Source organism: Heptranchias perlo, chromosome 28 (genome assembly GCF_035084215.1).
Source record: "Heptranchias perlo isolate sHepPer1 chromosome 28, sHepPer1.hap1, whole genome shotgun sequence".
Taxonomy (NCBI): domain Eukaryota; kingdom Metazoa; phylum Chordata; class Chondrichthyes; order Hexanchiformes; family Hexanchidae; genus Heptranchias; species Heptranchias perlo.
The window spans coordinates 22,916,343-22,931,183 of record NC_090352.1 but is presented as its reverse complement, the minus strand read 5'-3'; the positions used below and the strand labels follow the sequence as shown (position 1 = coordinate 22,931,183).

General features: G+C 43.8%; 1 protein-coding gene across 1 annotated transcript in view; it reads right to left on the bottom strand.

Annotated features, from left to right (window-relative positions):
* The window catches only part of pitpnm3 (PITPNM family member 3), a 323,972-nt gene that overhangs the window by 38,433 nt on the left and 270,698 nt on the right, over positions 1-14,841 (bottom strand). The window contains exon 15 of the mRNA XM_068007892.1: positions 4,574-4,747. Coding sequence (XP_067863993.1) covers positions 4,574-4,747 — 174 coding nt within the window. The remainder of the gene's footprint in view (positions 1-4,573; positions 4,748-14,841) is intronic.

The window sequence follows — 14,841 nt, the reverse complement described above, 5'->3', positions numbered from 1 at the left end:
TAGGACAGGTGACCAAAAGCTTGGTCAAAGAGGTAGGTTTTAAGGAGCGTCTTAAAGGAGGAGAGAGGTAGAGAGGCGGAGAGGTTTAGGGAGGGAATTCCAGAGCTTAGGGTCTAGGCAGCTGAAGGTACAGCCGCCAATGGTGGAGCGATTGAAATCTAGGAGCGCAGAGATCTCGGAGGTTGTAGGGCTGGAGAAGGTTACAGAAATAGGGAGGGGTGAGGCCACAGAGGGATTACTGATCACTTATGTATTAACCCTGAGTACTTACACACTAACAGCAAGTAGTAGGAAAGTGCTTACATACTTACCTCACACAATTAACCATATAAAGGTACAGCATACCAGTGCAGTTTAGGAACCCTACCTAGTCTTGTATAGGGCTATTGGGAGCGGTCAGAGGACTCAGCTTGCGAATCCCCGATGAGTTCTTTGTCCGTGAGTATAAATGATCTTATTAACGCTGCATGTAATGGGTTTTATTAGTGTGTTTATCAATGAGGATTATTAATCAGACCTCTCTCTACCTCTTGGGTCCATGTGCTTGTAACAAGTGTGAAGGATATGGATTATCCTGAACCCAACACCCTCGACACCCATTTCACATGGGTGTGATTTACATCTGAAGGCAGAATGTTGGGATATGGTGTGCAGTCCATCTACGCCCCCCCAAGCTAATATTAAAATGAAGCTCCCATCTTTTTGAAGTGATGCTTCCGATGTTGCTGGCCCCAGCTCCATCATGACATAAAATGAACAGCACTCCAATGGAACGGAACTCTTGACTTCCACTGTTGATTGTTCAACTTTCACTGGTAAAACGGGCATTCAGGAGCAGAGAATCTCGGCTTCCTTCTCAGAAAATTTGTGTTATTTCAGAATTCTGCATTTGTACGCAGGTTAGAGGGGGTAACTAAAAGGTTCAGTGCCTTCATATGGGTACTTTTAGTTGGTAGTCTCAGACTAGTTCACCACATTGGTAATAACACTTTTGTAAATGTTGTAGAGGAGTGTACTGACATTTTAGGAAAATGTTGTATATTGAAGAAAAAGCTCACAGATTAAAATCTGAGCATAAAGAATGGTTGATCCTGGACACGATTTTAAAACTGACCCGAGATTGATAAGTAAACTCCCGTAAAAAGGAAATTAATTTTTCAAAAATGAGCTCAGAATAGGTATGCGTACACACATAATGATTGAATTGGTGCCAAAAATTATCATATTATAATCTCCCAAAGCTATACAAACATGATATACAGATGTATCATGTCCAATGAGGTCACGGTACTAACAGATGTTAACAAATTTATTTGTGCTAAAAATAATTGCAAGATGGTTGGTGCATGTAAGAACACTAAATAATTGATGGTACCATATACTGTCCTGCTAGCTGGGACTGAGTGGATGATAAAGGGATGAGGCTGAAGGTTGTCTCTGTCAATCTATATGTCTTCAGTTCAGCCAAACCGTGCAGATAAAGACTGCCATTGTTATTCAATCACAGCATAAAGAGTGAGACGTTTCAGCTCTATAAATTTTTTAAAATAATTTGACTGACTTTGTTTTATTTTAGCCAAAGTATTATGTGGTTATGAGGAGTAGTAGCTGGGAGTAATTACAATGCAATAAACTGTAAGTTTGCAGTTTAAGTCATTTATAACCATTTCCTAAAGCTCCAAAATGACAATACAGCCTCAAAATCGCTCGAGTATCAGTTCTGTTTTATAATGGTAACAGTGGATGGAGTTTTTAAAAACCCAGGAGTTATTTTAACCTAACTCACCAGCAGGAAACTGACGGGATGGGATCAGCCACCCAGGCGGCCAATCTGATCCTGTCAGTTTCCTACCGGGCGGGTTAGACTAAAATTACCACCAACTCTTTCTTTCCAATTTGCTCTCCTTCTGTCCTGAAACTATTTACTCTGTTGGCTTTCAATCTCACCATTTGCCTTCCACTATCTCGCCCAAATGACCATTATTCATGCCTGAGCCCCAACAGTGCATGTTGGTCGGCTAGTCCAAAATTACAACAGTGACTACACATCAAAAGTACTTAATTGGCTGTAAAGTGCTTTGGGATGTCCTGAGGTTGTGAAAGGCACTATATAAATGCAAGTCCTTCTTTCTTTCTTTTCTTTTATATTCGACTGTAGGAGCATCACTGCTGAACCCAACTCCATCCTCGCTCAATGTGCACATGTGTAATTTCAGCAGAGGTCACTGAATAGCAATAGTGACCCTGGAGAATGTTTCCCTCCTTAACCCAAGGGTACTGAAGCCAAGTGTCCCAATCATTGCCCTGGCTGAGATCCCCTAACTCGATAAGGATCGGATATTGTCCCCTGGATTTCCCTGAAATATTGCCCAAATGACCATAATTCACTTGTGAGCCCAACAGTGAATGTTGGTAGGCTATTTGACTGTGGGAAAATCACTGCTAAACTCAATTCCATCCTCACTCAATGTCCACATGTGTAATTTCAGCAAGGTCAAGAGGACAAACTAACAAAAGGTAAATTTAGGACTGTTGTCAGGAAGTTTTACACATAGTGAACAAGGTATGGAATGGACTTCTGGATAAAGACTGAGGCAAAAGCCCTGAGATCATTTAAAAACAATTGGATGTCATGATTGGGGGACTGTAGGGTCTTTGTGGGTGTATGAGGTAAAAAGGGGCGAATGGCCTTTCTTATCTGTATCTACCTTGTGATCTTATGATTAATATTGTCTAACACATTAATCTTTCTTCAAACAAGATTAACCACCATCTTGAAAACTCCCTGTAAAGTATTACATTTATAGGGCTATTTTAGCCCAAGATATCAATTTGTTCATGATTGAGTCAGGAAACAAATATGAATATTTAGATCCAAGGCTCCATATGAAGACTAAAGAAATACAGATTAAATTGCCTGCTGTAGGGAGAGATGCTGTGAAGAGTCCAATTACAGCACATTACTGACCGTTGAAATTGAATTACATGCCACATACCTACAAAACATTAATTACAATGTTCATTAAAAAGGAATAAACAGCAACATTGCCATCAGCAAACAGAAAATTGTATATACAAGTGCAATATAAAAAGGAAGCAAGAATTTTGATAGTGTTCCTCTTTCCTACTTCTGCATCACCACAAGCATGAAATATCCTGCCCCAATCACCCGTTAATGCGCACTCTGCATATCAGGATTATCCACACCTGCAGCCTCATAATATCTGAGAATAATAAGTAAAGACAAATACAGAACAACATGCCTGTTACAGTGTCCATACATGTCCATGGTGACAAACCAGACATTATAATGGAAGTTCTTTGGGCCTAAATATTGCTGCACATTATGTATTTTGATTAATTGTAGTGGAGACTAATGTTCCAACGACAGGCTGTGTGATTGTTATCTTTCACAGAGCACAGACACTGCTCCACATTCCGAACAATCAGAATGATTTACATCTTTTGTTACTTGTCATTCTGACTGTGTGCCAGTGCTATTTTTAACATCTGTAAAGAACAGGCTGGTAGGAATCAATCTTATCTTTCCCATTATCTGCCGATCTTAATGGAATTCCAGGAGAACAGTCATGAAGATCAGTGCAGCCCATCATACTGGTGTGCTGTACAGTACTTAGCAGCTACAATGGTGGCAGTGTGATTATACTGTAAGTGTGGGGAATGTTCCTGGGACTATAAAATTGTTCCAGAAATAGAATACTACAATCATTTCAGAATTTTGCTAACAACCTACAACCATGTTAGAAGTCCATGCATCCCCTCTTACCCAAGGACCAAGCAAATAAATCTAGGCTAGTTCTCAGCTAACAAGTTTGGGTACAACAGGTTTGTTAAATCAAAAAGAGTTTACAATCAAACTGGCTAGGCCTTCTTGTTGAAATAGAAAGAACTTTAATTTATGTCCTCAGGATGTCTCAAATCAATTCACAGCCAATTAATTACTTTTGAAGTGTGGTCACTGTTATGCAAGAAAATGGCAGCCAATTTGTGCACAGCAAGGTCCCCCAAACAGCAATGAGATAAATGACCAGTTAATCCGTTTTGATGGTGTTAGTTGAGGGATAAATGATGACCAGGACACTGGGAGAACTCTCTTAATCTTAAAATAGTGGCATGGGATCTTTTATGTCTACCGGACCGGACTGTCAGTTTAATATCTAATTTTTGGGCCCAGATTTGGAGTATCCGATCCCAGAGGCTTGCGACCGTCCCAAAATTGGGCCTTAGGCCTCATCTAAATATCCTGGGTGAGCGGCCGGCACCTCTCACGCCTCCATAGGCAGTTCGCTTTTAAAGAGGATTGAATTTTGGGCTCCTTGCCTCACCGGCATATCTCAGGAAACAAGGTTGAACATCACTGAGCGTCTGTATTCATCACAGCTGAGGCTATCAACATTTGTGACAAGAAAAATAGTCTTTTCATTTATATATTGAATCAATAATTACCACTCAGTAGTTTTACCGTGCAGAGTGGCAGTTAGCCAAATAGATTCTTGGTATGACGTAAATAGATATCCAAGAAAACGTGGAAGAGTTTTAATAGTTTACTTACTGCTGGCGATGTTGGCTGCAAAGAAACTCTCTGAAGATCCTGACGCCTCGCTGGTAATGCTGGTTTGACTGCCTCTCCGTGTCCCTCGCTGCAATTGTGTCAGTAGGGTGTTAGGAGATGTGGGTGCATTCGAACTTTCCAGAAAGAGAGATGCATGGCTCTGTATGAAGTCAGCTGTGGGTAAAAAATAATGCAATAGCAAGCATGAAGTTCTCCCCGATAAGATCACTTTCCTCTTACGAATTGAAGGGAGATTTTCTAAATCAGTGCTCCCGATGCAGAACTATGACGAGAAATTGCACAGCTCCAGACTGTGATTTTCCAATCATTAACCTGACCTTCCTGGGTTGTGTGGCTTAATGCCACTAAAGGCTAGTTAGCATGCATATACAGGAAGGGTTTGAACAACGGCCTTAAAGGGTCAGGACTGGTTAAACACAGCTCCATCTTAGCAGTTAAACGTTACACCTGTGTTCCAGACTACCCATAACATCGCAAGAGATCTGCAAATGCAAGCAAAAAAGTCATTATGTGTATAAAGCAGGTTTATACTCAAAGTCAACATTTTCATTAACATTAAGTAACAGAGGAAAATATACCCCTGTGTACCATTTGCCCATCAATTCATTGAGAGTTGAGATGGGTGGGGCAATGAAACAAATATGACTTTCTTTCACAAGAGTAAACAAATACTGAATTATTGATATGTTCTAAAGTAGGCTGCTTGGCTTTGTACCATTAAGTCACAATTAACTGCAGTAAGTTATCGATTTCCAATGCAGTTAATTTGAATTCTCCTTGGCCCATGGAATGATCATTATCACCCATAGAATATCATTGTTGGAGAAATCCCTCTTTTTTGTTGAGTACACTCAAGAACTCTTGTCAACCCATTGTCTCATTTGACTTTAAAACAGTAGCACATTAGAATTTTTTTCAGAAGTGATGAACAGTGCCGTCTCAAACCTTCTAGAATTTCCATTCGAACCCATCACTGTTCGCACATTAGTATCCTAAAAATATGACTACACTAAGAAATTGCTAATGAATTAAGAGAACACTGGGAAGAATGCTTCCCTTAAGATTTTCTCTTTCTTTTGTTATTGGTAAATCTAATCCTGCACACAGTTAATTGTTGAGAAATGTTAATACTGGCTGGAGTACAAACAAATACTTTCCCTTAAACTCTTAAAAGGTTTGATGGTAATCTGGACAAAATGCAGGCAGTTTGGCTTAATATGAATTATGCATAGTTTGTTATTCGATTCAATATGCATCCAGCCTATCTGAGTAATTTATTTTCTGTCATATTCCATTTTTTTTTCTCTTCTCCGTTCCCTCTCAATTTTTCATGCAGCGAGTCGTAATGATCTGGAATGTACTGCCTGAAAGGGCGGTGGAAACAGATTCAATAGTAACTTTCAAAAAGGAATTGGATAAATACTTGAAGGGAAACAATTTACAGGGCTACGGACTAATTGGATAGCTCTTTCAAAGAGACGGTACAGGCACGATAGACCGAATGGCCTCCTCCCGTGCTGTACCTACTATGACACTATGAATAATTTAGACGTGACATGCACCATTCAGGCTGACAGAGCAAACAGAGGACTGGGTGCCAGGCTTTTGTGTACTCTTCTCAACCAGTAGCCACTATCGGTGCGTTTACTGTTGACCACATCTACTGTGGCACTACTTCTCCAGATTTGAAAGTTCAACTTCAGTTACCGCATACTTTGAATTTCCAGTTTCTTTAATAGCATCTGAAGAGGTAGCTTTGCTCAGTGCCTCTGGAGACATTGGTCCTGAAGGGACAAATTAAGCGCTACCTCCGTAGCCAACCATCTTTTTTAGCCATGGGTGCTTAGCTATACAGGCCAACTATTTGGTTTCCCATCAATAGCCTCCACAGATCTTGCACAGCCATTGGGGAAGGTCAAGCAGCCAGAGATTAAGAAGGGGATTTTCAATGTTCAAACGAATGGTAGTTAAAGGAACAAAGTTCACTTTTCTGAACAAAAAGTTTTCCTCTGCTGTCACTATTTGAGTAATTCTAGGAAATTTTATTTTTTGTTTGCATTACGATGAATATATGGACCCAACAGTGTTGATTAACATTATCACAAAGGTACACCCTCATTGCTGCTATAATTATAAATAATACTGCCAGTGATTCGATAACATGTATAATGACACTGCATTTTACATTAGATTACCAAGAAATTTGCTGCGTTATATATATTATAATATGATTTGTGTTAAGTCAAAGCTTGAATGCTCTTGCATGCCAAATGTAATAAATATAAAATAGCAACTAATAAATCGAATAAGGAATTCAGGAGAAACTTCTTTACCCAGAGAGTGCTTAGAATGTGGAACTTGCTACCACAAGAAGGAGTAGTTGAGGCAAATAGCATAGATTCATTTAAGGGGAACCTAGATAAGTACATGAGGTAGAAAGGAATAGAAGGTTATGCTGATAAGATTAGATGGAGAAGGGTCGGAGGAGGCTCGTGTGGAGCACAGACACTGGCATAGACCAGTTGAGCCAAATGGCCTATTTCTGTGCTATGTAATTCTATGTAAATTTATGCAGAATTTATTGGCATAAAATGAATTACACTTTACTCCCAGGGCATGAGGGCTATTGTGCAAATGCTTAGCAAACTCATTCCAAATTGCAATTGTCACTATTTCAGAGAATACACTAACCCATTTAAAACAACAGGTTAACACCTCCATTTGAATAGCATAGGGAGGCATTCGATAGGAGCACATTAAACATCCATACGATAACATTACTGACAGTGATTATTATCTCACACTTTTCAAAGTGTCACATTAGCTCAAAACTGAAGCTTTCTTGAGCACAAGCAACCTTTGCAGCAATCACATTGTTGACTTCCTGCTATTATTTCAAACATAATGGCAGACAGTATCAGGATGACTTGTCCCTCAGGACACAGTGGATTCATCAGTGCTTTGCAAGTACAATATGAAGTCCTATTTGATACATTCTAGCTTGAGGTCCATTTTCTTACTGAATCACTGTGGCACTAGAGTGTTTCAACAAATTGTGCTAAATAAGCATCCAAACTAGATAAAAGCGAACATGAACTTTCTCTGGTTATTTTTAGTCATTTTAAAATACAGAATGACAGTGGGCTCAATTTTAAAACGGAGCCGGGAAGGGGGCAGGGAGGTCAATCTGAGGTCGGGAAACCCATTAGTAAGGGTTTCCTGGACGTCCTTACGATTTTGACGTAAGGACCTCTTTTATTTTTTTTTGTCGGTTTCCCGTCCAACTGACCGGCTGATTGACTGGCTGGTCTCGGTCGGACAGGAGACCAGCCAGGGAGAGGACGTCTTCAGATAAGTCTGCAGGTAAGTCTTTGCTTGTATGGATGGGGGGGTCACAGGGGGGCATGGGTGGGCACAGGTGGGCACGGGGATGCAAGTCATGGGGGTTGGGATCAGGGGTCAGTCATGGGGCGGTTGGGATCAGGGGTCAGTCATGGGGGGGGCGGGATCGGGGGTCATCACGGGGGTCCGCGATCATTGAGGGGGAGGATCGGGGTCGGAGGATCGGGGTTGGGGGCCTGCGATCAGGGATCGGCGGGGGTTGGCGCAGGTAGGCTTGTCGAGCCTTGGGGAAGCACTCCTGCTCCTCTGGGCCCACAAGCTGTCCCTTTCTAGATACTTACCTGTTAGTCTTAGGCCTTCTCACCTCCTTTCACGAGGCGGAAAACAGAAGGCCTGGGAATCCTGGCCCCCCAGGGTTCAAATCAGGAATTAGTGAAAAATGGAGACCTGAAGACTCCTTGAAAGGTTTTAAGGCCCGAACCACCTCCTGGGAGTGGGTTGGCTGTCCGCCCCCATGAAAACCAGAAATGGGCGTGTTGGAGGTGGGTTGGGGGCGGGTCTGAAATGGTGGCAATTTTCAATGCTCCCTCAACCCCAACCCACCGATTTTTACTTTTAAAATCGAGGCCAGTGTGTTCAAATGTGCTGAATGGCATAAGATACCAGCCAATGACGGCATTTGGTTCTGCTGCATTGTTGAGTCAACCTTAGATACTCTGTGCTTAGGCGGATCAATTTTGTGAGGTGAGATTTTCAGTCTGGAGCCTCGTTCAATGAGCAGCAAGCCGAAGAGATGGGAAAATCATATACACGATTTGCGGAGTTCCCGATTTCCTGGTCATTCATTTTAATGACCAGAAAATCAAGAGTGCCATAAATCAGGCATGTTGATCTCCATACCTGTAAAGGTTATAGGGGTCATTTTCTGAGTACCTCGCCCACTGCCAACAAATATCAGACAATTGTGGGTGCACCGCCTGAGATATTCCACCCTGGGGATAGGAGGGGTCATTCTAACTCCCCCAGGGCAGGTGAGTGAGGAGGCGGGGGAGGGAGGGGGTTTAAAAAGAAAAAAACGGGAAACCCGACCCCTAACCCGGCCACTTCCGGGTTTTAACGGAGGCGGGTCTGGGGGGGGGGGGACGGTGCGGATGACCAAACTGCTCTCAGGGGGCGGGGCGGTCACTAAAATATTTTAAGGTGGCTGCGTGCCTCCATTTTAACTCAAGTTTTATTTTTAACACCTGCAGGCCAAGATGCCCGGGCTTCGGGAATCCCGGCAGATCAAAGGAAGCGAGAACAGCCAAATCCATGTGGTAAGTGCCTTTATTGCACTGCTTGTGGGCCAGGAGGAGCAGAAGTGCTTCCCCCTCAGTCCACCAAGCTTACCTTTTAAACACCCCGCAGTCCGACCCATCGCCATTGATCCAAATCCACCCCGTTGCGATCAGCTGACCCTCACGCCCCCGATGTTCGACTCTCCTAACCCCTGGGATGTCCGACTTCCCCCCACCACCCCCCAGCGATGTCCAACCCTCCCCCGTAATCAGACCCCCCACCGTCCAAACCCCAAAGATCCCGATTGCACCCCGACCCCCCGATCCAAACCCCAAAGATCCCAATCGTTCCCCGACCCCCCGATCCAAACTCCAAACATCCCAATCGTTCCCCGACCCCCACTATCCAAACCCCAAAGATCCTGATCGCTCCCCGACCCCCACTATCCAAACCCCAAAGATCCTGATCGCTCCCCGACCCCCACTATCCAAACCCCAAAGATCCTGATCACTCCCCGACCCCCACTATCCAAACCCCAAAGATCCCGATGTCTCCCGACCCGCCCGATCCAAACCCCAAAGATCCCAATCGCTCCCCGACCCGCCCGATCCAAACCCCAAAGATCCCAATCACTCCCCGACCCCCCGCAATCCAAACCCCAACGATCCTGATCACTCCCCGACCCCCGCGATCCAAACCCCAAAGATCCCGATCGATCCCTGACCCCCCCGATCTAAACCCTAAAGATCCAGATCGTTCCCCGTCCCCCCACCGATCCAAACCCCAAAGATCCCAATGGCTCCCCGACCCCCACGATCCAAACCCCAAAGATCCCAATGGCTCCCTGACCCCCACAATCCAAACCCCAAAGATCCCGATGGCACCCTGACCCCCGCGATCCAAACCCCAAAGATCCCGATCACTCCCCGACCCCCCGATCCAAACCCTAAAGATCCTGATCGCACCCCGACCCCCACAATTCAAACCCCAACGATCCTGATCACTCCCCGACTCCCCCCCCCGATTCAAACCCCAAAGATCCTGATCGCTCCTCAACCCCCACTATCCAAACCTCAAAGATCCTGATCACTCCCTGAACCCCCGATCCAAACCCCCACAATCCAAACCCCAAAAATCCTGATCACTCCCCGAGCCCCCCCGATCTAAACCCTAAAGATCCTGATCACTCCCCGACCCCCACTATCCAAACCCCAAAGATCCTGATCACTCCCCGACCCCCCCAATCCAAACCCCAACGATCCTGATCGCTCCCCGACTCCCCCACGATCCAAACCCCAAAGATCCCAATCGCTCCCCGACCCCCCGATCCAAACCCTAAAGATCCTGATCGCTCCCCGACCCCCCGATCCAAACCCTAAAGATCCTGATCGCTCCCCGACCCCCACTATCCAAACCCCAAAGATCCTGATCACTCCCCGACCCCCACAATTCAAACCCCAAAGATCCTGATCACTCCCCGACCCCCACTATCCAAACCCCAAAGATCCTGATCGCTTTGTCTTCGTCTTTGTGGCTCAGTACTACACAGGGTGACGCATTTCCTATAGAGCTATTGGGGATACTTTGACTAAGTACAAACTCAATAGAGGTGGAACACGTAACCTGTATTGTGTACACACTATTTATCTTTGTAGCCAAAATGTGCATTCATTATAGAAAGAAAGAGCTGGCATTTATACAAAGCCTTTTACGCCTCAGAATGTCCCAAGCGTTCCACAGCCAATGAATTATGTAATTACTGTACTAACTGAGGCAGTACCGTTAAAACAGAGCTTAAAATAAGCTTAAAGAGAGTATTTCAACTCAAATTTTACCTCACAAACACAGAATATACAAAATGGCATTTTCACCTCGATAGTATATTACAAACATTCCAAATGTAAAACGAATAAGACTGTACAGGAACCAAAGGCCAACATATACTGTAAACATTCCACAAATTGGAACCAGGACAATCAAGACCCTGCCACTGAAGCATTCAATGTATCCATACTCCATGTGCCTAGTCCACTTGGTCTTACATCACAGGACATGAAACAAAGTCCATCTGAAATTTTAAAAACTTATTAAATTACAGCAAAAAACTTGCAAAACAATGACAGATGTGAACTAAATGGAATATTGCAATCTAATCGGACAAATACAGGAAACAATTTACAAAGGTACTGGACTAATGTGACCTGCTCATGATTTCATCACTCCTAAGTTATCAGATTCAGTTCCCTGCAGATTTTTTTGTATTCAGTACACTGAACAGCAGTATATTTGTTTTCCTCTTTTAGTACTAATTTCTCCCCTCCTTCTCCCTCCTGAAGGCACTGATTCCTGCCTGGGGTACAGTTCTATTCGTGAGGGACATCCTCTCCAAAGCAACCATATTCCTGTAACCCTTAACAGTGTGTGTTGTCAGGTGATTTGATTATCAGGGGCACCACAGCCTAGCGGGATCCCGTTCTCACCCGATGCCTGTATAACCAGGGTCATTGCATATCGATCGGGAGTGGGAACTCTGACTGATTTTCCCCTCCCTCTCTCAGGGATGCTAAGGCCAATTGTCACATCACTACCACCAGCCCAGCCAGAGGCAGGCGATTCACCCGAGACTAGTGACCAAATCTGAAATCTTCCTGACTTGTATGCCTCAGCTGCACTCTAGTTAACCTAACTGAGTCATGGGGAAACCATTATGGATGTATTTTTTTGGTGAAAATTTACTACTTGGCATTTAAACTGCTAAATAAAAACAGTATGAGGTAATGGCTGGCACCCATTGTGCTGATGCATTTTGAATGCCAGCTCCCAGTTCTATCAAGCACAGAGTAGGTCTCAGACGTACTCCATGCCCGATGTGCCCCAATTTGTCCATCCAGCGCAAAGCATGCTCGCTGTCTGCACATAAACTGTGCACAAGGTTAATCAAGATATCAGAAATGATCTAAATTTTGGGACCTCCCCATATTGCAACTGGAGCACCTGAGCAGAACTCGGGTCATGAAACACATGCTTCAGGGAGGCTGGTGGGGTTTACAACCATTGTTGATCCTGGGTGACTCGCTCTCTTTGACAAATGGGCACCATTACTTGTTGCCCTTGTTTTTCTTGGGCTTTCACTGGCCAATTCCTACAAAGGACTCAAGTCCCCAGCGGCTGGAGTCCAAAAACAAAGTGGGGAGAATGAAAATGCAACCAGCAAACCTCCCAATGTCGCTGGCCCTCAACATTCAGGTCCCCGAACCCCATGGCACTCCCAGGGAGCACCATCAAGTTATGTAGATGAGTTGAGCTCACATTATAGGGCGATGTCACCTCATCTGAACACAGGCACAGCCAGTGCCTTTGGAGTAGCAGTGCTGGCGCTGCACAGCTAGGATCTCATAATCCGGCCCTGTAGGGTGATGATAATGTGATTTCCAGTGCCTGTTGCACTGATGTACGTCAGATGCCGGCTCCCTGAGGTATCAGGCATGCCCCAATGCGACACAATACGTAGCAGGCTGGGGAGCTGCCAACAAAATGGGCACAAGGTTCCTGAGGGCCGAAGAAGTGATTTAAATTTGGGGTCTACACATAATGTGGAGGAAGCATGCAACTGATCTCACTTCACAGTATGGGATTTGGTCAGTTCATTTGGGTAGCGGGATGGCCAGCCTCTCTAGAGCAGTGGCCCTGGCACTCGTATCTGAGCATTATGTGTAACGATGCTATGGTCAAGAGTCTCAATGAATTTCTTGAGGAATGGTAAATTGGCCTGCATTAAAGTAGGCTTTTTCAATTTGGAAAAGATGACTGCTTAACTAAGGAGTTAAAATAACACACTAACCAGACTGTCAGCATCATTAAGTATATTTAACATAATGTGTGCTGACAGGCCACAGGAAGGAGAACATTGCACTAATGATATTGATTCCATGTCTGCTGTTAGCATAATTTTGCAATGCCCAGCGTTAACTTGGTCTCAAATAATGGCCAATTACCTGCTAGCTATCACCTGGCTCACACATGAAGAATGGCCACATGGGCAATGTAATGATTTCTCAGTTTGAATATATGAATTTATAGATGATTTCTTAACACCAGTCAGAAAGTGTTAATGTTTCAATTAAGCACAACTGGTTATACCAAAGTGAAGGAGTAAATCTGAGAAGGAGGCTGTAAATGTGGCAGAGAGCTACTTAATGTTGCATTAGTGGAAAGTCGTTTACAGTCTAGTTGTTATTTCTTTGTTATTTCATATTCAATCATTATGAAGCCTAAGTACAGTACCAATAGAAGAGCAGCACAGGCAAGGTTACCGAAGGGCAGCCAGCAGCTGTGGAACTGTACCCCAGCCTGGGTCACAGCCTTCAGGAGGAAGAGAAGGAGAGAAAAAAGGAGAAACATAGCACAAAAAACCTCAACACCCTGTGTTTTTTTTATCCTATAAGACTGATTTTCAGAGTCGGTGCTGCCGACGGGGAGTCTCGCCCAGTGGCCTGGCACATCGGGAGGTGGTGGGCAGCATGCCTGCAATTTCCCAACATCCTCGGCTTTTATATGCAGTATTAAGCTAGCAGCACGCGATATGGTAGCTGTAGCAGTATATTTTATCCCATGGATACGATTGTCCTGGGGCCCAAACACAGAAAGAAAAACATAGGCCGTCCTGATTGAAAATCTGATTGAAGTACTTACCCTGAGGCTAAGCATATCTAGACGAGCCAGTCCCTTAATATTAGAAGTCCTGCTCACATGGTTATTGATTGGATATCTAACTTGCCAGCTGGCCCTTCTACCAATTCCATTTCTAATCATTCACAAATCCTGCAACCTTTTAAACACTGAATGTTGTTTATATTTTGTACTTTCCCTTTCTTACACCCAAGTGGCACAGAATCACACATTTTAATTGCATAAAATGGTATATTGTATTCTATAAGGTTATTTAAAATATTGCATCTTATATTAAGTTAAAAAAGGAAGGTGGTATCTCATTTAGGATTTAAAAGAATATTTCATGCACTCTACAATAGTGAACAATTATCATTCTGAAATTTTTACACTAGCAAATCAAGAGCTAGCTGACACCAAAGCAATTTTACAAACCAAAATATGAAACCATTTAGAAGAAAAAAGTGACGCTCTCAGTGGAGAGCCACAATTACAGGGAGCGAACCAGAGTTACAATGTTGTAGTCCTTTCTCCCACCCACACTCCCTGCATGCATAACTGGAAGTACTGGATTGCAGAGTAACCCCTTATATTTTCATCGTTTCACCATTGGTGGCCGTGCCTTCAGCTGCCTAGGCCCTCAGCTCTGGAATTCCCTCCCTAAATCTCTCCGCCTCTTTACCTCTCTCTCCTCCTTTAAGACGCTTCTCAAAACCTACTTCTTTGACCAAGCTTTTGGTCACCTGTCCTAATATTTTCTACGTGGCTCGGTGTCAAATTTTGTTTGATTATGCTTCTGTGAAGTGTCTTGGGACGTTTTATCATGTTAAAAGTGCTGTATAAATGCAAATTGTTATGGTTACATGAACTGCTTTTCAGCAGAAGCCAGTCCTGCTCACAGTCTATTACTAGCAGCATTGCAATACTTGCCATGAGGTCAGGACAGTTTGACCACGTTC